The following is a 22,162-nucleotide window of genomic DNA, read 5'->3' as shown; positions in this document are numbered from 1 at the left end:
AAGGAGCATTCCAGGAAGAAGCATTCCAGGAAGAAGTAATGTCCAGGACAAAGGTCCACATGTGGGTATATAGTTTGGCATGACTGTAAATACTTAGGTTTCCATGGGGATGGGGGCACACTGAGGGAGGGGGGAGAGCTGGCCAGGAGCTTGACCTCAGAGGCCATAAGACAAGGGCTCTGGAACTGATCAGTAAAGAAACTCAATCTGCACTGTACAGCCCTGTCGTCATAAACACCATCATAGCATAGAACTGGTCAGGGACCTAGCTAAGAAGTAGCAATAAGAACACAATTTGGGTAGTTTTATGCCTTATTTGCCAAAACCCAGGCGTCACCTCTAGCACATACAGTGCTTTTGTGGGAATCAAAGTAAGGCATCACCATGCCCAGCCAAGAAATTGCCAAAAGCCCTCCCTCCACCTTCATTTGGGCGGTTGAATTATCAAAATGTGCCTTTCCCTCCCGGCTGATGCAGTGGGTACCAGGGCTCACAATCTGACTCGTGGACACACTGGATAATTTCAGTCCCCAGACAACGCCTCAGCCAGGAAGCTGTGTGCTGTGTGCAACCTGCCTATCTGTCCATCTCACACCTGAGACCGATGTTAATCCTTAGGCTGGTAGCAACTGGGAAAGGTAAGTCATTATTTTGAGCAGAAGGCAGATGTAACTAAAAGCCTGTATTTTCTCTGGGCTCTTTGGATTTTATGGTTATTTACCCACACCATACAAACACACTATACTCTTGAATTTTTTCCTGGAAAACTCGAGCATAACCCTTTCTAGCTGCCACTCTACGTCCCTCCGTGAAAACGGGGGCTGGTGTTGGGAGTGACAGACACACCTACCGGATCAGGAGGACATACACTTCCTGCCGCGGAACCTCATAGTGCTCCACCAGCCCGAACATGGAGTAGAAGCGAGGCACCGCCAGGTTGATGCAGGACACCACGAAAGGCAGTAACAGCACCGCCCCCGGGTTCTGGTGGCTCTGCAGGAACTGCGGGGGTGGAGGGAGAGAATCAGATGCCAACTGTGCACTGGACCCCTCTCTGCCTCGCTCAGAAGATCCCTCACCATGGAAAACCCCCGGCAGTAGTTCCTCTGGGGTCAGCTATTAAGTTACTGGTTAGTGAGCACTGACCTGTGGCAAGCATTCACTACCCACATGATTGCAGCCCAGCCGGTTAAGTCTGACTTAACTGACGGGCAAACTGAGATGCAGAGAGGTGGAGATGCTTGCCCAGTGTCACCCTGCTAGGAAGGGACAGATTTGAACCTGGGTCTATCTGACTCAGGAGCCTGACCTCAAAAAGTCATCCTGCAACCCAGGTATGTGCCTTTGACCAGGAATAGAACCTGGGACCCTTTAGTGCGCAGGCCAACCCTCTAACCACTTAGCAACATCAGCCAGGGCTCAGAAGTCTTCTTTATACCTACAGTTTCCCCATCACAGCTTCCACCCCAGATAATGCCAGGCCCCTGGGCGCTGTGACTCAACTTCCTCTCTTTCAGAGCACACCTTAATATAGTGAGTGGCAAACCTGGGTTTCATAATCCCACACCCATGTTCTTGTTGGCCTCTCCTTCAGTTATTCATCCATTTGTGGAGCATCTACTATGTACTAGGTATTAGGCCAGGTTTCTGGCTACAGTCTTTTTTGAAACAGATGCATAAACAGATATTTTTAATGCTGCGTGTGACAAGTGTACAGGGAAAGCCTGCAGATTATGAAGCACCTAACTCAGCCTAGTGAGGGTGGTGGTGGCGAGAGAAGAGGAAGTGACACCTATGCTGAGGTCCAGAGGAGGAAAAGGAGTTTATAAGATGAAGGGAAGTGAAGGGGCATGCAGAATGGACTGCAGGTTTCTCACCTAGAGATGAGGGAAAACATGGTGTATTCAGGGAACTATGGACACACCATTTAGTGTTGCTGGTGTGGGATATGGGTGGTTGTGGAGTATTGAGGCTAGAGATATGGGCAGGGGTCAGGTTATAAAAGATCTAGCAACTGTGCTACAGAGGATAGATTTTATATCGAGGGTAAAGGGAAGTCATTTAAAAAAGTGACCAACTTGCACCACAGTTCTAGAGCTCAGCAAACTGGCTACATCTAGGAAAAAGCTGAAACCTACAGGAAAACAGTACTTGACCCAGGCCACATAGCTAATTGATCTCAGAGTTCATATCATTTAAAAACAAAACAAAACAAAACTAACATTCCTTCATCACCAGCAGTACCAGGCACTGGGCAGACTCTCCACATAACTTTTCTCTAGTCCTGACCACACACCCACAAAGCCAGGTATGACCATTCCTACTTTACAGGTGAGGAGTCTGGGACTCAGAAGGATTAAGTCACTTGTCAGAGTCCATCAGATCACAATACTTAGTGAGTGTCTACACTGTGCCAGGGGTTTTGGGAAGCAGCAGGGATATAATAATAAAGGAAGAACCCAGCCAAAGTTCCCGTCTCTCCACTAGCCCAGAGCATCTCACATTAAGTCGTGCACACACATCACCTGGGGACGTTGCTAAGATGTGATTCTGAGCCCATGGGCTACAGGAGGGACCTGAGATCCTGCATTTTTAAACTGGTTTCCAACTGATGCCAATGGACGCAGTGTGAGTAGCAGGGTCTACTTCCCTCTCCCCTGGTTCTCTGTGCTCTGCACCTTGCTGCTTCTGGCACTCTGGTTACCTCTAAGTTGTTCTCAGCCAGGTAATAAACCGCTACACAGCAGGCAACGGCCACTCCAGTAGAGACAACCCAGGCCGCCAGGTGGACAGACAAGCGGGTCAGCTGCTGATTGAGCGTTAATTTGACGTTCTCCTGAAGGATTTCTGACAGGTTCTCCTATAAACACAAGGACGTGTCACATTGGCCTGCAGGGTGAATACTCTTCACTCCCAGAGACACAAATCCACCCCAGATCCACAGGAGAGAGACAGGGAAAGTTCATGATGAACAGGGATTATGGGAGACCCCATGGGAAAAATCCCAAATGGGCAAGAACTTCCATTACTGCATCAAATGCCGTTTTTAATCGTAGAGGAACAGATAGGACCAGCAGATTGGGACCGTGCTCCTAGGAAAGTACACTGAGGTCATGAAACCCTTGAAGAATAACAAGTTAACATCTGCAATCCTCTTGACAAAGCCCCTTGGTTTATGCATTCTGCTTGCTCTATCTTTTTAATAAGTTTTTTTTTTTTAATAGACCAGGGTTTTTCAGCATTTGGAGCCAGATAGTTCTGTGTGTGGCAGCTGTCCGGTGCATATCAGGATGTTTACCTGCATCTACACTAGATGCCAATAGCACCCCCACCCCTCCCAAATTGCATAACAACCAGAAAAGTGTCCAGACATTGCCATCTATTCCCTGAAGGGCAAAACTTTCCTGGGTTGAAAACCACTGGATAACATTTTAAACGTGGCGCTATGAGGTCAAGAAGTATTTACACTTAACATTTTGTAAGTTGCCCTCCAGTAAGCTTGTACCAATTCCAAAGCCACCGTGTCCTGTGAAAATGTCCAGCTCCCTACACCATCACAAGCTCCGGGCACTGTGAATATTTTTTTCTGGGTTTTTGGGGGTGTTTCTTTTTTTGCTAATATCATTGGCAATAAAAAAAATAATTCCTTATTACTTTAAGAAAAGTTACAGACATACTGTAGGAGAGAAGGAGACTGGCCGGGGAAGGTGTTGTCAAAAGCAAGCTTGCCTTACCCTTATCTCAGTGCTAAGATTCTTCTGTTTCAGCTTCACAGCTTTTTCGTGGGTGATGGTGAAGTCCCAGCAAAAAATAAGTTTAGCGATCCCTCTGGAGTAAATGTGGGGGTTAATGAAGTTGTTCCGGAAATACCTGGCCATGCTAGGGAAAGCAGAAACCAGCATACCAAGGGTTATTAGGACAAGCACTGAGGGGAGGGAGACTGCATGGATTAAAATAAAAGAAAGTCCAATAATATGGAAGAGTTAGTTCCAAGTTCTTCTGGAACAGCGTGATCACAAACAATGGTTAGATGCTCTGGCTTTGGGATCTGACAGGCCTGACTTACAACCCTACACTGCCAGCTGGGGGATCTTAGTCATTTTAACTGCTCTAAGCCTCAGTTTCCATATCTGTAGAATGGGGATAATAATAGTACTCACAGAATTATTATGAGAGGTGTGTTAGTTTCCTATTGTTGCTGTAACAAATTGTCCCAAACATAGTGGCTTCAAACAACACAAATTTATTCTCTTACTGGAGATCAGAAAATGGATCTAAAATCCAGGTGTCAGCAGGGCTGTATTCCCTTTGGAGGTGCGAGTGGAGAATCCGTATCCGTGCCTTTTCCAGCTTCTAGAGCAGTGGTTCTCAACCTTCCTAATGCCGCGACCCTTTAATACAGTTCCTCATGTTGTGGTGACCCCCAATTTCATTGTTACAAATTGAACATAATTAAAGCATAGTGATTAATCACAAAGACAATATGTACTTATATATGTGTTTTCCGATGGTCTTAAGTGACCCCTGTGAAAGGGTCGTTTGACCCCCAAAGGGGTCGTGACCCACAGGTTGAGAACCGCTGTTCTAGAGGCTGCCTGCATTCCTTGGCTTATAGAGTAACATCTGACACTCTCTCTCTAACCTTGACCTTCCTGCCTCCCCCTTCTAAGGACCCTGTGATTACATTGTCCCCACCTGTATAATCCAGGGAGATCTTCCCATTTTAATATCTTTAATCATGTCTGCCAAGTCCCTTTTGTCAGGTAAGGTAACATGTTCACAGGTTCTGGGGATTCGAAGGTGGACATCTTTGGGACGTGAGGGGCATTGTTCAGCCGACCACAAGAATCGATGTAGTGCTGAGAGCAATAAGCACTCAATAAAGGCAGCTCTTATTATTGTGGGGATGTTGAGAGGACCCAGTGAAATCAGGTTTAGGATACATAAATGCTCAGTGACGTGGACACTCCCTTTCCAAAATGTGCCACCACTGAGTATTTTCGTAGTTGATAGGACAAAAAAAAATCATTTTATTTTGAATTAATTTGCCGGCAATGAGGTTGTTATGGGCTGAATTGTGTACCCCCAAATTTCATATGTTGGGGTTCTAACACCCAATACCTCAGATATGGACTATATTTGGAGGTGGGACCTTTACAGATGTAATTAAGTTAAAATGAGGTCATTAAGGCTGGGCCTGAATCCTTATAAGAAGAGAAAATTAGGGCTCAGACATGGACAGAGGGAAGACCATGTGAGGACAGAGAGAGAAAACAGTCATCTACAGGCCAAGGACAGAGCCTCAGAAAATACCAACGCTGCCAACACCTAGATCCTGGCCTTCCAGCCTCCAGAACTTGAGAAAATAGATTCCTGTTGCTTAAGCCACCCAAACCTGCAAACCAATACAGGGGTAAACATCTGTACTTCCTCTTTGATACTTACCATGTGACAATCGTCCATCCATATCCTTCTGTCCATATAACTACTTGAGCTATTGCATCCTTATGTCCAGACTGACCAATTTCTTTTATTTATTTATTTTTCTTTGTGTTTTTTTTTAAAAAAATTTCTTTATTGATTAAGGTATTACATATGTGTCCTTATCACCCTATTACCCTACCACTCCCCCTCCCCCCACTCATGCCCTCACCCCCCTGTTGTCTGTGTCCATGCATACATACAAGTCCTTTGGTTGATCTCTTCCCCTTACTCCCACCCTCCCCTACCTTCCCTCTGAGGTTTGACAGTCTGATCGACGCTTCACATGGAAACCTCTAAACCTCTCCCTTCTCTCTGAACTTATATTTTATGCTGCAGAACAAGGAATGATCAGACAGATTACAGAGAAACTTTTTCCTGGGTAACTTTTGAGTCTCTTGAATTTTTTAAAAATATATATTTGTATTGATTTCAGAGAGGAAGGGAAAGGGAGGGAGAGATAGAAACATCAATGATGAGAGAGAGTCACTTATTGGCTGCCTCCGACTGGGGATCAAGCCCAAAACCCGGGCATGTGCCCTTGACTGGAACTGAACCCGGGACCTTCAGTCTGCAGGCCGATGCTCTATCCACGGAGCCGAACCAGCTAGGGCGAGTCTCTTGGATTTTGCCTAAATCTAAAAAGAGCTTAGAATCAGGGAATGTGAATACTTCATACCTGAATAGCAAACTGAAGAAGCAGATGATCAGACAGGCTGCAACTGTGAAGATGTAGGCCAGCTGCATGTTGTAGGATGCCCCACCGCTCCGATGCCGGATCGTAGAATTGGTGTAAAAGCCATAGTACATCACTGTGTCAGAAAAATAACCCTGGAAGGGACAATAAGCCCTAGGTCAGGTGGGTCTCTTGAGAAAACGATGAGTGACTATTGACCTCTTTTGTCTTCTAGAAGCGTGGACCAGTCCATTTCAATGTTTTGTTTGCAAGGAAAAGGAACCTCCAAGGCCACTGAGAACCTAGACATTTTATCACTAAGCTTTTAGTTGGAAAGGACTCCCACCGGCATAGCTTTACAATAGAGGGACCCAGCTATTCCACCGGGACCCAGTGAGCAAGCGAAGCACGACTAAAGGCAGGCTGCACCTTGAAGTTCAGAGTGAAATGTCCTGATGTCTGTAATCTACTGAGAAATGCCTCCTAAAACAGTAAGACAAATATGGCAAAATGTTAACAAATTTAAATTGACATAGTGTGTATGTGGATGTTTATTATACTACTCTTTGTTTTTTGTATGTTTGACATTTTTCATAATAAAAGGTTTCATATATACAAAAACACAAAATACACATAGTAATGAGAAAAAAAAGTACACAATGATTCCATTTAAATGCACCTATCCCGAGAAAATTTTTTAAATCAAATTTGTCTTTAAAATAAAAAGACAAATGGAAGGACCTTATTTTGAACATTCCACGGCAAGAGTCAGCAAACGTCTTCTGTAAAGGGCTAGACAGTAAATGTCAGACCATGATGACAGCACGGCAATATCTCTGCCGACAGCCGAAAAGCAGTGCAGATGTGAAAACAAAGGAGTGTGGCCATGTTCCGAAAGAACTGTGTTTATGGACACAGAAATATGCATTTCATATCGTTTTCGTGCTTCTCAAAAATGCTATTCTTCTTTGGATTTTTGTTCAAGCATTGAAAAATGGAGGAGCCAATCTTAGTTTGTAGGGTGTTCAAACACAGATGGCCGGCCAGATCTGGCTCTCGGGCTGTAGTTTGTCCATCCCTGGTCTATAGACTCTCAATGGCAGAAATCTCTCCTAGAAGGTGAGCTCACAAGGGAGGGGCTCTGTGCCTTGATAAAGCTCTGGGTAAATGAATCGTGGTTGCTATTGCATAGAAGAACATGGGCCTATATACATACCCAAGGTACCTAGTAAAGCCAAACATGTTGCAAAACAAGACTCGTAGCATCCTACCCTGTTTTTATTTTTAAAAAGAATATTTATCTGTCGACCTACCTACCTACCTACCTATCTACCTACCTATGCCTGTATATCTCTATGTTGGTATAGTGAGAAAAACAGTGGTCAAAGATACCCTCTGAAGTGGGGAGTTAAACAAGGGAAGAAGGGGAAAATGGACTTCTCTTAGTTTTTTCTCCTCTGTAGCAGGAATTTTCCAAAAGGAGCATTACAGTTTATAGAAAGAAAGAGAAAAAAGAAAATCTATGAACACAACATGAGAAACCCACCACATATTAGGTGCAGAAAGCAGATCATAGGCAGTACGTATGAATAATTAATCTTTTGTGAAAAAAGAGAAAAAGGAGGCATATGTACAACATACGCTGTTGCTTCTGGAGACAGAAAGTCTCCTATGTTGTGCATGTTTCTTTTTGGGGAAAAAAGAAAAACATTATTTAAACACCCACTTTCCCCATCAGTGACTCCCAGGAAAAAGTGAGAGGTCTGGCACAGTGACCAGCAAGGTGTGTCTCTGGGTTTCCCAAGGTGGTGAACTCTCAGTGGGGGAAATGGAGAACTTACCGCTCCCGTGAAAAATTCCAGTCCTGTGAATTGGAGAGCGTTGTTTCCGCCCACGGTAAACTGAGGGATTGTGATGAAGCTGAAGGTCACAATGAATGAGAAAATGTTGAACTTCAGAAGCCACCTCAGAAAGTTGAAGTAGGACAGGACGCTGGTTCCAAACTTGCCTCCGATGATCTTGAGCGTCTTCTGCCACAGGCTGATGGAATTGAGCAGCTCCGACAGGATGTTCTTGCATCTCCGGTATGCCTGGGGTTAAGATGAGGCTTGACATTCCCTCAACAAATATCTGTTGAGCAGGTCCCACAATAGCAAAAATAGCCACCGTTTCTAGAGCGTTACAATGTGCCAGGCGCCTCGTTAGGCATTTGCAAATGTCATCTCATTTAATCTGCAGACCCATCCCCTAAAGGGAGTGCATCATTATTTTCCCAGATTTGCTGTTGAAGGTGACACTCACGGTGGCTACATTGCCCAAATAACCCAGACCTTTGCACACTCACTTGGCTTCCCCACACCTACACTGACCCAATTTTTATGGCCTCAGTAAAACAGCCCTGAAATTGGTTCTTCTTCCCCGTGGGTCCCCGTTTATCCCCACTCTCCCACCTCCCCGTTTTCACCCTCTCGTGCTCATTTCTCTGACTGCAGTACAGGCAGACTTACCAGAGAAATGGAATTCAAACACTGAGAGCAGCAGTTGAGCTCAAAGATACGTCGGGACTGCTTACTTTTCTCTTTGTCAACCATTCTCCTGGGGGAACAGCAGAAGCAAGTGAGAGATGCAAGCACTGTAATACATTCATTCCCCAAATGTTTACCGAGCACCTGATACATCCCAGGTGGAGATAAAGAGACCAATTAAAAAAATAAAATCTATTACTATGACATTAAATCCCAAAACAAGTAAAGAGAGAGAGAAAGAGAGAGAGAGAGAGAGAGAGAGAGAGAGAGAGAGAGAGAGAAAGAGAGAGAGACTTTCTTGCCTCATGGGGCTGACATCCTAGTTGGAAGAGAAAGAGAATAACTGATAAATACTATATAACAAAGAGCTAATATGCAAATGGTCATCACTCCCTCACACCTTCACGCCGTAACAGTTCAGACACTCAACACTGGGGAGAGAGGAATGGGGGCCAGCCAGGCTGCGGCCTGGGAGAGGGACAAGCCGCCTGCTCCATGGTCCCGGGTGCCAGCGGCTGCACCTGCACCTGTGACCCGGGAGAGGGACAAGCTGCCGCCCCATAGTCCCAGGCACCAGCGCCTGCAGCCCGGGTGAAGCCACCTGCCCACAGTCCCCTGCAGCTACGGCTGGCCTGGACGAAGCTGGCCCGGGTCCTGGGTGCCTGCAGCCAGCCAGAGGGAGAAATCCTGGGTCCCGTGTGCAGGGTGAGGTAGAGGCAGTTAGGAGCAATAAGGCCAGCAGGGGAGCAGTTAGGGGTGATTAGGCCAGTAGGGGAGCAGTTAGGGCTGATCAGGCAGGCAAGCAGAGGTAGTTAGGGGTGATCAGGCAGGCAGGCAGAGGGGTTAGGGGTGATCAGGCAGGCAAGAGGTTAGGAGACAGTGGTCCTGGATTGTGAGAGGCAGTCAGACATCCCCTGAGGGGTCCTGGATTGGAGAGGGTGCAGGCCAGGCTGAGGGACCCACCCCCCGTGCACGAATTTTGTGCACCGGGCCTCTAGTATAATAATAAAGTGGGTAAACTGCATGGCATGTTACAAGGTAATATGTATTATGGGGAAGAAAAAGGAAAACAGCAGGGTAAGGAGATGGGTAATGCTAGGGTTGGGACTGTGTTACAATTTGAAATAGCGTGACTTTTGAATAAAGTCTTGTAAGAGGGAAGGGGTTCATCATATGGATAAAAGACTGTCCCATGCATAGGGACACTCGAAGCCCCAAGGAGACTGAGGTGGCTGGACTTTTCTATTCAAGGATCCCATCCACACTGCAGTTAGTTATCATGTCTCTTTAGAATCCTCGAGTCTATAACAGTTTTGCAGACTTTCCTCATTTATGATGACCTTATAATTTTGAGTAGTACTGGTTGGGTATTTTGTAAAAATATACTCCCTCCCAAATTGTGGTCTTCCTGACTTTTTTCTCTGGTTAGATTAGGGTTACAGGTTTCAAGAGAGAGTGCCACAGAGGGATATGTCCTTCTGATCACATGACTCATCTCTGAAGATGTCAACCTTGATCATTTGGCCGAGGTAGTGTTAGATGGATGTCATCTCTAGAAAGTTACTTTCCCTGTTTCCACACACTACTCTTTGGATGCTGGCCACTAGCACACACAGCCTCCACTCTGGGCAACAAGAGATTATGTGGAATTTTCTGTAGGAAGATGGCCTCTTCTGTTGCATTTGTTTATTTCTTATCTTTCTGAGATGGGGCAAAAGTAGAAGCTTGAGATTGGCATAAAAATCTGGGAAAGAAGAAAAGCTTTTGATCGATACCGAAGCTTCCTTTTCTCTTCCATGGTCCTTGGCTGATTCCGGATGGCTTTAATTCTATCTCTAGATGTCATGGGTATCAGAGATGCAATTAACTTTTGTCCTGTGGAAGAAAATAGATGGAGTTTATTTTTTTTCCTTTAACAGAGTAATGACATTTTAAAATATGGTGCTGAAGTTAGAGCATCCTATATAATAAAAGGCTAATATGCAAATTGACTGGACCGTGGAATGACTGGTCGCTATGATGCACACTGACCACCAGGGGGCAGACACTCAATGCAGGAGCTGCCTCTGGTGGTTAGTGTACTCCCACAGGGGGAGCACTGCTATGACACCTGGAAGTGCTGTCACCATCTCGGAACAGAGAGGGAGCCAGCTGGGGGCCAGCTGGGGCACCAAATGAGGGAGTGGGATGGCTCTCTGGTCAAGCTATTGGGTCAGAACCTCTCATTTTATGACACTAGAGGCCCAGTGCACGAATTTGTGCACAGTGGGGTCCGGCTGGCCAGCCCCGATCGGGGCCAATCAGGCCAGGCCAGCCAGGGGAGGGGATTTGGGAGGTTGGCCAGCTCGGCCCGCCCTCTGGTCGAACTCCCAGTCGAGGGGACAATTTGCATATTATACTTTTATTATATAGGCTTCTGTAATCGAGGTGGAGTGAGAGTCCCCAGGAGAGGGCCACCAAATCACTTGGTCGAAGATGAGGAATTTGTGTTTCTTTCTCACAGAGAAAGAAAGGAGAAGGAGGGAGAAAAAAAAACAGATTCAAGGAGACAGCAGCCTGACAGAAAATGCTCCAGTCTTCATTTAAGGGGCTAAGCCCACACAATGCTTCGGTGTAAGTGGATTTTTTTTCCCTCTTAGAAATCATTGAGAGAGGCTGGACTTTTATACCTCCAGTCTTATGGAATGAAAGAGAAACGGCATCTAAATGACCAAACAGCGCTGACCTCCAGAGCAGAGAGGCAGGGAGTTCTCAGCTGAGAACTGGTTTCATGGTGGCCTTGACAATAACAGGCATCCTCTGTTGCCGAATCCAGGGTGGGAAGGAATTGGACCAAAGCAGAACAGGGTGGTGGTTAAGGTATCAGGCTTGGGAATCAGACAGACCTGCATTTGGGTCCCAGATCTGCCAGATCACTTAACTTCCCTGAGCCGCAGTTTCCTCATCAAGCAGACGGAAATGACAAGCATGCCTGCCTTAGAGGTGTGGAGCATGGGGAGAAAACACAACTAAATTCGATGGATAACAGAAAGGGAGTGCTCAGCAGAGAGCCGAAAGCAGCTTGATCAAGATCAAGCTCAACTCCTTTTTAGGTGTTAGATGCTCTCAAAGTGACCCCTTCCTCAGTCCCTGGCATCCTTGGGTCATCTACCAAACCTTCAACCTACTTGATGTCTTAAAACTAAAAATCCCTGGGGGTCACTTGCAAGCTGTCTTTGCTCATTTGCCCCAGCGACTTACTACCTTGAATGTTTTCATGGGAAGTACAAGGCGTGTCCATGTCCACAAGGTCTGGGCTGTGATGCGTTTGAGAAAACGATTCATTCAAAGGTGAAAACCGTAGCAACTGCTTGGCCTTTCTGTCATTCCGGCGGCTGTAAACCTGAGGGTCTGTCACATCGGTGGCAGATACGGACGAGACCATGCCAAAGCTCGAGTTCACCCCCGACTTTGCTGGAACACTCAGATTTGAGGATCGATGGTTTTGGACCCCAGGTGGAACATCCTCAACATTAATGATGATTTCATTCACTTGGTCATCAGACAGCATCTCTCCCCTCCTCCAAGCCTAATTCTGCACGGGGGTGGCCTCCACAGACCTCACGCAGCGGTCACACCCGGCGTTGGTGACAACCACCAAAAAGCGGGCTAACATCACAGAGGGATGCTCCATTCACACGTTTTAAAAATGCCAGGATGACATTGCCAAAGTCAGCCTCACACAAATCACAGCCTAACTCCCCACATCTACACTGGAGGCGTCTCCTAGGAGGAGGTGTGTTTTCCTGAAGAGTTCTGTCTCCGTAGCTAGGAAAGAAACCGGAAACAGAACCCTTCATTAAAGACAATGGGGTTCTAGAACCACAAGTCAGAGGTTCTTCTAAAGGCCTCATGATCAAAGGGCCAGATTTTCTTTTCAATTTGGTGCCTCTGGCCTAAAACTCATATTTTGTAATCATAATTTTATATGCCTACATAAATGTAGGTGGGTTTATAGTGAAACAATTATTATCTCCTGATCACCTTGCGTGGCCAACGCTGATACTTGTCTGCCTCCCAATACCCATTCTCCACTTTTCTCCTACCAGCAGCAGCCTCCTTTCCTGTGCAAGGACTGTGCTCAGTTAAAATTCTCCCAGCTTCCTTTGTGGCTAAGGGTGGACTCAAGACCCCATTTTGGCCAATGAGACATGTAGTTTCCAGAATGCCTTTTATTTTATTTTATTTTGTTTGTTAATCCTCACCTGAGGATATTTTTCTATTGGTTTTTAGAGAGAGTGGAAGGGAGAGGGAGAGACAGAGAGAAACATCGATGTGAGAGAGACCCATCAATTGGTTGCCTCCTGTACTAACCCCGACCAGGGCCCAGGAAACCTGCAACTGAGGTACGTGCCCTTGACCAGAATCAAACCCAGGACCCTTCAGTCCGTGGGCTGACACTCTATCCACTGAGCCAAACCAGCTAGGGCAGGATGCCCTTTATCTTTTATGATTAAATCTTTATTGTTGAAAGTATTACATATGTCCTCCTTTTTCCCCATTGACCCCTTCTAGCCTGCCCCCAACCCCCAGGCCTTCACCACCCTATGTCTGTGTCCACGGGTTATTCATATATGCATACAAGTTCTTTGGTTGATCACTGCTCACCCACCCACCCTCCCCTGCCTTCCCTCTGAGATTCCGAATTCCGTTCTGTGCCAGAATGCCCTTTAAAAGGTGACAGTTGGCCTGGTTTTCCTCCTGACTAGAGGCCACCATTTTGAAAACAAGAGGAAAAACATTCACCTGCTGAGGTTGGTGGAGGAAAAAGCTATGGAAGGAGCCAAAGTCCTTGAGGACACATGGGCAGAGCTGCCGTACAAACACTGACTCCCTCCCTCCACATTTCCTGTTACATGAGAAAAATAAACCCCTTTGTTGCTAAGCTACCGTCCAATTTCAGTGCCAGGCGCCTGAACACAATTCCTATCCCAGTGACCCGATTTGGAAATCCCCTCAGCCCAGCTGCTTATTTAATAATTGGAGAAATTGAGATGCAGAGAAATGAACTGACCCTCCTCCCATCACACTCATTAAACAGCAGGATTGGATTAGAATCTTCTCCTCCCCACCAACGATAATGAACAGTAATATCTGCCATTACGGCAAGACCAGTACCTTAAATAGAGTATATTATTTAATTTTCATCATCACCCTATGAGGTAGGTATCCTAATAACTCCTATTTTATAGCAAAAAACTGGGGTCACTAAAGCAGAAGTAGCAGAGCAAACCCAGCTCTGTCTGGCCCCAAAGCAGGGCCTCTTAATCACTTCATCCTGGCCCCTTCATGCGACAAGATGTTGATGTATCGCTTCTTCATTCATAAAAGAATGAATATTTATGTGCACCCACCCTGTGCCAGGTGCTCCCTTAGGTGCATAGCATAATCCATCAAAGTGACCCTTGATCAGAAGGCTGTCCTCCAATGAACTGTACATGGTTGGAGAATCAGAACCAACTCAAAGCAAACAGTGAAGAAAGCCAGGTTCATTTTTGGGTCCTTCATTTCTTCTCTCTGCTTCCTGGGGGCTCCTCTTTTACTAGAGCCCCAAACCTCATGCTGGCTAGATAGAGCAGTCTGACGAAGTTTAAAGACTTTTCTTTTCCCCAAAGTTAAAGTCATTCTCTGCTCCAGTGGGAACCAAACGGAGATTGTTTATGTCCCCATGGTTTTCTCTCCCAAGTAGCAATAGCTAACCTTTGTGGAAGATACACACCCCCTTGAGAAGGCTCTTAAGAATGAGGCTAAATTTCTATAATAATAAAAAGCATAATATGCTAATTAGACCAGGCGGTGGAACAGTGGAACAACTGTCCGGATGACCTTCCAGACGACCTTCTGGAGGAAGCCAGGGCTGCGAGGGCTGAGGCAGCTGCTGGGGCTGTGAGGGCCGAGCCCCTTGCACGAATTTCATGCATCGGGCCTCTAGTTATCATATGAGATGGGGGGCTTGAAGGCGAGAAATACTATAGTTTTAAGTCATGGAACTCCTCAATTTTTGTTGTTAGATAGAGGACGCCATGGGTTTGTTTACTGTTCACAGATTTGCCTCTAGGTTCCAGCATTCCATGGCCTCTCTCCTCTGTTTCTTCATTTTTATTTATTTCTTTAAAAAAATTCTTTTTATGGATTTCAGAGAGGAAGGGAGAGGGAGATAGAAACGTTAATGATGAGAGAGAATCATTGACCGGCTGCCTCCTGCACATACCCCAATTGGGTATTGATCCCGTAACCCGGGCATGTGCCCTGACTATGAATCAAAACATGACCTTCTGGTTCATGGGTTGACACCTAACCACTGAGCAACACTGATTGGGTATCCTTTTTCTTTCTTAGTCTCTGCCTCTGATCAGACCTTTATTGTGACACACAGTGGTCATTACAAAGCTTCCTGACTGATTTCAAAGCTTTCTGTCTTTCACCAGTCCAACTGCTTCTACACTCCACCATCATTAATATTTATATGATGATTCAGAAAAAAGTTGATCAATGTGCTACCACCTCACCATTAGATCTATTAGCCACAGAATGAACATGTGACCCAATCTTCCTCCCCATGGTAAAAATGATTAGTCCCGAGTGGGCATATGACCCCAAAAAGTGCTGGACAGAGTCATTTCTCAGCATTGACTTAACAGACCCAGGAAGAAAGAAAGACTTTCTGATGAGGTAGTTGAGCTGAGGGTGTGTATCTAGTCCTGCTCTTGGTCAAGCTCCCTGGCCTGTGGAGAAGTCCAGCACAGGTGAGAAATCGATGGAGGCAAAGAGAGTCCAGGTGGCAATAAACCCCTGGCTTCACATGCAGAGACTCTGGTTGCTGTAACTCATTCAACAAATATCTCTGAGCACTAGTAATGTGTCAGGCACTGTACAGGTGCCGGAAAGTAATTCTACCTTCAATTCTTTGTTTCCCCCATATCCTTCCCCATGCACAAGCCAATAAGTTCACCTTGGGCCAGTGTGACTTGGGTTTCTGTCACTTGCAACCAGAAGAATCCTAATGAAGCCACCTTGATATATAGAAGAGAAAAAATTCTTCATGTCTAAAAGAAACCCCCATTATGATAAATTTAGGAAGTACTGTACTGCTTAGTACCACACTGGAGGCTAAGAAGAAATGGCAATGTCTGCATTGCTTGAATGGCGATGTCTCTAGGGTTGAATTTTTGGTCACTGTCTTACCTTGGGGTGACTTGTACCAATCACCTCCAGACGGCGAGTTTCCATAAGTTGGGCCAGGGCTACTTTCATCCACATAAGCAGGGTTCACTGGAATGAAGAGGCAGGAGACATCACCATTAATCCCACCGCACTAGATATTACAGAGCAAACAATGGTCAGTAAGACTGAGACCCTGACCTCAAGGTTCTAACAGACTAATGATTAGCACTTGGGTGAAAAATAGGACACAAATTCAAAACCAATGCTATTCAATGCAAACAGCCTTGATTGGTGGTTTTCATTTGACTATAAGTATAGTTAAACATAATTGTTACACTGAGATCCAGAACATACCTTCACATGTATAACTAAAAAACAAGTTTCCCAAAACAACACTTTGCTTGACTACATAAACAGCATTCTGATATATTCTGATTCTTTTCCATTTCATTTTAAAAAATTAATTTCACAACTTGTTAATTGTTTGAAAAATACTTGTCTAGGAGGGAGGGATGCTAGGTGGAGTACCAAGGGACTTTAGGGTAGTGAGACTATTCTGTATGATACCATAATGATGGATACATGTCTATTATACATTTGTCCAAATCCATAGAATGTATGACACTGATGTAAACTATGGGCTTTGGATGATAATGATGTGTCACTGTAGGTCCATTGATTGTAACAAATGTACCAACGCTGGAGGGGATCTTGATCATAACAGAAGCTACTTATGTGGGGGCTGGAGATATACATGGGAAATTTCTGTTACCTTCCCCTCAATGTTACTATGAACCTAAAAAATGGTCTTAATTTTTTTAAAAATTTAAGCAAAAAAAATTTTAGCTAGATGATTCTAGAGGTTCCTTCCTAGCATTTTATGATGGTGCATAAATGAATGTAAAATATGACACGATTTTCTTAAGGACAGAGTCCAGTCTCTGTGTCTTCATGACAGTGTCCCATTTCACCATATTTTGATTCAACCCATAGTAAACATTAAAGGCTCAACACCTCAAAGAGGGAATGGAGCACATTCTGATGGTGACGTGCACAAAATTGCACTGCAGGAGGCTCCGGAACTTCTCGCCAAAGATCCATTCCCAGGTTCGCTACTTACTCGCTGTGTGCCATGCCTTTGGGCATGTTACTTAACCTCTCTGAGCTTCCGTATCTTAGCCTCTAAATCAGACAGAGTATCTTTTATTCATTATTGGCCCATAGGTGTCTTTTTAGACATTTCTTCCTCATTGCCCTTCCCCATGAAATGTTAATACCACAGATAGACTATACATTAGACTGTATACCTATTCATGTGCAGTATGTGTATCTGTGCTTTATATATAAAAAGGAGGAAGGTTTTTTATGGCCTTTTAAAATAAAATTTCATCCCTTGGGATTGATTTTGCCCCATTGATCACGCGTGGCATAACGTTTGGAATAGATTAAATGAATGTTTTCTATGCAAATGTGTAACAGTGGGTGTTTCTCATTAGTGCACGGCAATGCACCCCACCCCCTCCTCTCTGCCTGCTTCCAACTCTTCCCCACCTGCCTCTTCAGGGCTGATCAACCCTCCATCTGCTCCAACCAGCACTTGGGTCCCTCATTCTGTTCTTGGCTGAACACCCCTACCTTTTCTTGTCCTCGGGGGCTCTAAAGTCCTGTAACATTGACTTAATAAACCGGCTCCCGCTACCAGTAACAAGTCCCCTTTTCCTCTGATAAGATAAGAACTGGTAGGATTTACTTTGCCTCCCAGAGCCAAAACTTTACACAGCAGGTTCTGAAGATGATGTGATTTTTCTCATATTAATAGTCTGCTTGCTCCTTTTCTTAAGTCTTAATGTGCCGGTGTCACCGACCCACTCAGGCTTTAAGTAACGTGAGGGTAGAGCTGCCTCGTATTCCCTTGGCCTCACAGTACGTTTCGAAGACACACGTGCTGACTGGCTAAAGCTGGCCACGGGCAGCACACAAACTGAATTTAGCTCACCAGTGATTTTGTTTGCCCAGCTCAGAGTTTTTTACATTTTTATTATTCTTTTGGAGCATGTAAAAATCGGGGGGGGGGCGTTCACATAAAAACAAAGATTTCTCACTTCTTTAGAAAAATCTGAGGATCTGGCCACACTGAACCCACATTTCCCTGCATAACCGCAATGCATGGAAACTGGACATTGGCTACATCACGTACACACAATTCCTACCTGGCCTGCTCTGATACTTAATGATACTGCTTCTTCTCTAGACACTGAGTTCTCATTCCTTGTAATGTGGGTGCTTGAGTGAAGAGAGATACACCAATTCTTCTATTACTGTAAATCTTTAATGATTGTTGCCCTAAGTCCACTGAATTTTACTTTCTTCCCAGGATATGATCTCATTTTAACAAATGCTTACCATAGCCATTATCAGAGTGGCCATAGGGATTTGCCATCTCCATGGATTCCATTTCAATGTTTTCAGGATATTCTTCATGCTGCCTTGCAAGCAAGCCCAAGGGGCTGACATGCCCATGATGGACTGAAGATGTTCTGCTGAGCACCCTGAAATCCCAACATGATGGATCAACATCCATCCAGTAGCATGGTAAGGACAGTCACCCATTCATCCATTCATCCATTCATCCATTCATCCATTCATCCATCCATCCATGTTACAATTGCCAAATAAATACCAACCATATATTAGGCATGGGCTGGGAGGTGAGGACACAAAGATAAAGACTTGGAGTATCTACCCTCAAGAAACTCCCAATAAAATCTGGTACAGCTTTTCAGAAACAGCCATAAGCAATAATAATACAAGTAGTAATTGTTGAGGATCAGAAAACAGGCCCAAGTAGTTTGGAGGAAGGAGAGAAGAACTCTGGCTGGGAGTTTGGGTGAGGGGGGGAATCTACATCCAAGTTGAGATTGGAAGGCTAAACTCATACATAAAGAGTTTAGAGGAGGGCATTTCAAGGATGAAGAACAGCATAAATAAAGGTATGAGACCAAAAAGTGCTGAATATATAAAGGGAATGGTATGAAAATAAATTAATCTGGCTCATTTAAATCAATTAACAGTGGATCTCAATTTTATGTATATACCAATTTCCAGGCCCCACCCAGACAATTAAATCAGAAGCTCTGAAAGTTGGGCCCAGGCATCTGTATTATTTTTAAAGTTTCCCAGGTGGTCGGGTAATTCTAAGAATCAGCCAAGATCAAGAACACTGACCTTAGATGTAAGGTTGAGGTAGAGAAGGGATAAGAGTGGAGAAAGGAGGTCAAGTCTTTGGCTGGCTTATTACCATTAGCCCAGGGCATCCTCATTTTAAAATGTCCTCACAGGTGCAGCCTTTCCCCCAAAGGCTATAGGGACTCATGGAAGATGAGAAGCAAAGGAGTGACAGGTCAGAAGTGTATTTTGGAATGATGAATCCGGCAGGGAGGACAAGACCAAGGAGGACATTTTGACCTGGTCTTGTTAACCCTACTATTTAGGACAAAGACATTTTGACCCTGGTACATACCCAAATCCCATATCCTTGTTCCTTGAGATAAAACAAGCCATTAGTTTTTGTTGATTTCATAAATATTACTAGTAGAAATAGTACATGCAAAATGAGACTCATATTGATTAGAATTTCACATGGTAAAATTTGTTACCAATTTTTAAAAAAATATATATTTTATTGATTTTTTTTTTTTACAGAGAGGAAGGGAGAGAGATAGAGTTAGAAACATCACTGAGAGAGAAACATCGATCAGCTGCCTCCTGCACACCTCCTACTGGGGATGTGCCCGCAACCAAGGTACATGCTCTTGACCGGAATCGAACCTGGGACCTTTCAGTCTGCAGGCCGACGCTCTATCCACTGAGCCAAACCAGTTAGGGCGTTACCAATTTTTTTAAACCTCACCCGAGGGTATGTTTTTATTGATTTTTTTTTTTTTTTGTGAGAGGGAGGAAGGGAGAGAGAGAAAGGAAGAGAGAGAAAGATGAGAGAGAAGCATTGATCTATCAGTTGCCTGCCCCGTATGGGGATTCAACCTGTAACCTAGGTATGTGCCCTGACCAGAATCGAACCACAACCTTTTGGTGTACAGGATCTCACTCCAATCATCTGAGCCACACTGGCTAGGACTTATTATCAATTAAAAAAACCACACACTTACTAAAGAGTTACATCTTGTTGGCAACATGGACATTGAAAATTTTAACCCAGGAAGAAATTAGATTTACTAGAACTGCATCTAGTAAAATTGGTCAATGACCAAAAATTGAGGGAAGATTACAAGTTTTTTTTTAATGGCTCAGCCATAAAGATAACCAATTGAAGAATTAAATTGAATTCATGGAGTTAGACCTTCAAAAGATTTTCTTTATTGCAATGCATTCCTGTTGATACACTTCTGGTTAAAATGTAATCGTAACTATCAAGTCTTTGACTTGCAAAGTAGCCGGTCAAAACAGGGGGGATCTAAATGTTTTACAGGAATTAGATACCAGGTGGATCCTGGGGAAGGTGTTATTTAAGCAAGAGCTGAGGAAAGATTATGTTCAGGTAAAGGCTTGAAGTCTCAGGCTGAGAGTCCATGGCCCAGGTAGGGTCTACAGGTAGGTATGAAAGTTTCACCATAACTTCAGGTCACGAAAACCACAATATGTGTCCCTCACCCAAACAATGCCAACGAGTTTCATTGATTCAGCCCCCACCCCCAGTGGAGGGAGATGCCTGCACTTACCCCCTGGTCATTTCTGGAGTCTTGGAAGAGCCATAATCACGACCATCTTCAGCATTTGGGTAATCAGGCTCCCCCCGAAAATTTGGAGAGTTCTGATAGTCCTCAGCACCAGGATAGTCTGGTTTCTCTAAAAAGTTTGGAGAGTAAGATTGATTCTCAGCACCTGGGTAATCAGGCTCTCCCAGGGTATCTATGGATGGTTTGATTCTGGAACCAGCATATCCTTGATTCCTTCTAGAGCCTGGATAGTTGGAATTGGCTCTGGGGCCAGGGTGGGTAGCATTTCCCTGAGCTCCAGGATAGTCTGGTTCTCCCAAGAAGCCAAGATAATCAGGATTTGTTCTGGAGCCCGCATAGTTCCCACTGCCTCTGGAACCTGCCAAGTCAGGATTTCGTGGAGATTCAGAGTCGTCTGGCTCTTTGAATGAGTATGGATGGTACGGATTGCTCCAAGAGGCATCTGGCTGTGTCAGAGATGTGGGATAGTCTGAGCTTCTTCTGGAGCCTGCGGAGTATGGATTGCTCCTGGCGCCAGGGTAGTCTGAATTATTCTGAGACCCAGGATAGTCTGGTTCTGCTAGAGACCGGGGATAGCCCTGTTGTCTTCTGGAGCTTGCAGAGTACGGATCGTTTCTGATGGCAGGATAGTCTGGATTACTCAAAGATCCAGGGTAATCTGGTTCTGCTAGAGACCAGGGATCGTGTGGACTTGTTCTGGAGTCTGCAGAGTATGGGTTCCCTCTGGTTTTGGAGTAAGCGGAGCTGTTCAGAGAACCGGGATAATCCTGGGTGTTCAAATACCCCTGCGTGTGGTTCCGAGACCCTGAATAACCAGGGTAATCCGGCTCTTCCTCATACCCATTATTCCTGTAATAGGCACACATGCTGGGACAGATTCTTTACCGTGGAATGTTCAAGTGTTCCTGCATTTGCACGACTCAGGTATCTTTTCTAAATCTGAAAAACAAAAAGGAAGGAAGAGGTCAGATGTTTTCCCTTCTTCCCTACAGAGATGGCTGGTTAACTCCCAGTATTTGCCCTTCTTTCTTTCATAGTTGGGTACACAGCTGCCCAGAATAAAGTCTACATTTCCCAGCCCCCTGGGCACCCAGCTGTGGCCATTAGTGTGGTCAATGGGATGTGAGCAAAAGCCATATGTACAACTTTCAGGTTGTGCTGCTAAAAGGAAGGGGTATGCGTCCCCTTCTCAGGCCTTGCTTCTTGTGGCTGGAATGCGGAGGTGATGGTGTGCCATCTTGGGCATGCACACAAAGGCAGCACCCACCCCACCGCCCCAGGAATAGCAGCTCAACAGAGGGATGAAGCCTGGGTTGCCGATGATGTCACAGGTCAGTGCTGACACATCAGCTTGGGCTTTTATGTCAAGAAAAAAAGAAACATTTATCTTACGTAAACCACTGTTTCTTTGGGTCTCTGCTATGTGTGGCCAAACTTATATCCTGACCAATATAATCCCTCGGTTGGGAAGGAGGGGTACTATGAACCGAAAGCTTGGAAGGAACAAGGACTTTTTGAGTCCT

At 45.0% G+C, this 22,162-nt stretch overlaps 1 protein-coding gene across 1 annotated transcript in view; it reads right to left on the bottom strand.

Annotated features, from left to right (window-relative positions):
• TMC5 (transmembrane channel like 5) overlaps positions 1–21,510 on the bottom strand; it is a 41,961-nt gene extending 20,451 nt beyond the window's left edge. Inside the window, exons 1-10 of the mRNA XM_023753435.1 lie at positions 20,622–21,510; positions 18,289–18,434; positions 15,907–15,993; positions 10,458–10,557; positions 8,665–8,752; positions 7,999–8,247; positions 6,161–6,312; positions 3,735–3,879; positions 2,705–2,860; positions 851–1,002 (exon numbers count right to left, since the gene is read on the bottom strand). Coding sequence (XP_023609203.1) covers positions 851–1,002; positions 2,705–2,860; positions 3,735–3,879; positions 6,161–6,312; positions 7,999–8,247; positions 8,665–8,752; positions 10,458–10,557; positions 15,907–15,993; positions 18,289–18,434; positions 20,622–21,505 — 2,159 coding nt within the window. The 5' untranslated portion in view covers positions 21,506–21,510. The remainder of the gene's footprint in view (positions 1–850; positions 1,003–2,704; positions 2,861–3,734; positions 3,880–6,160; positions 6,313–7,998; positions 8,248–8,664; positions 8,753–10,457; positions 10,558–15,906; positions 15,994–18,288; positions 18,435–20,621) is intronic.
• Positions 21,511–22,162: the final 652 nt, after the last annotated feature.

Source organism: Myotis lucifugus, unplaced genomic scaffold (assembly GCF_000147115.1).
Source record: "Myotis lucifugus unplaced genomic scaffold, Myoluc2.0 scaffold_45, whole genome shotgun sequence".
NCBI classification, from domain to species: Eukaryota; Metazoa; Chordata; class Mammalia; order Chiroptera; family Vespertilionidae; genus Myotis; species Myotis lucifugus.
Note: the sequence above shows the minus strand (reverse complement) of the source record. Positions and strands in the feature narration are given on the sequence as shown.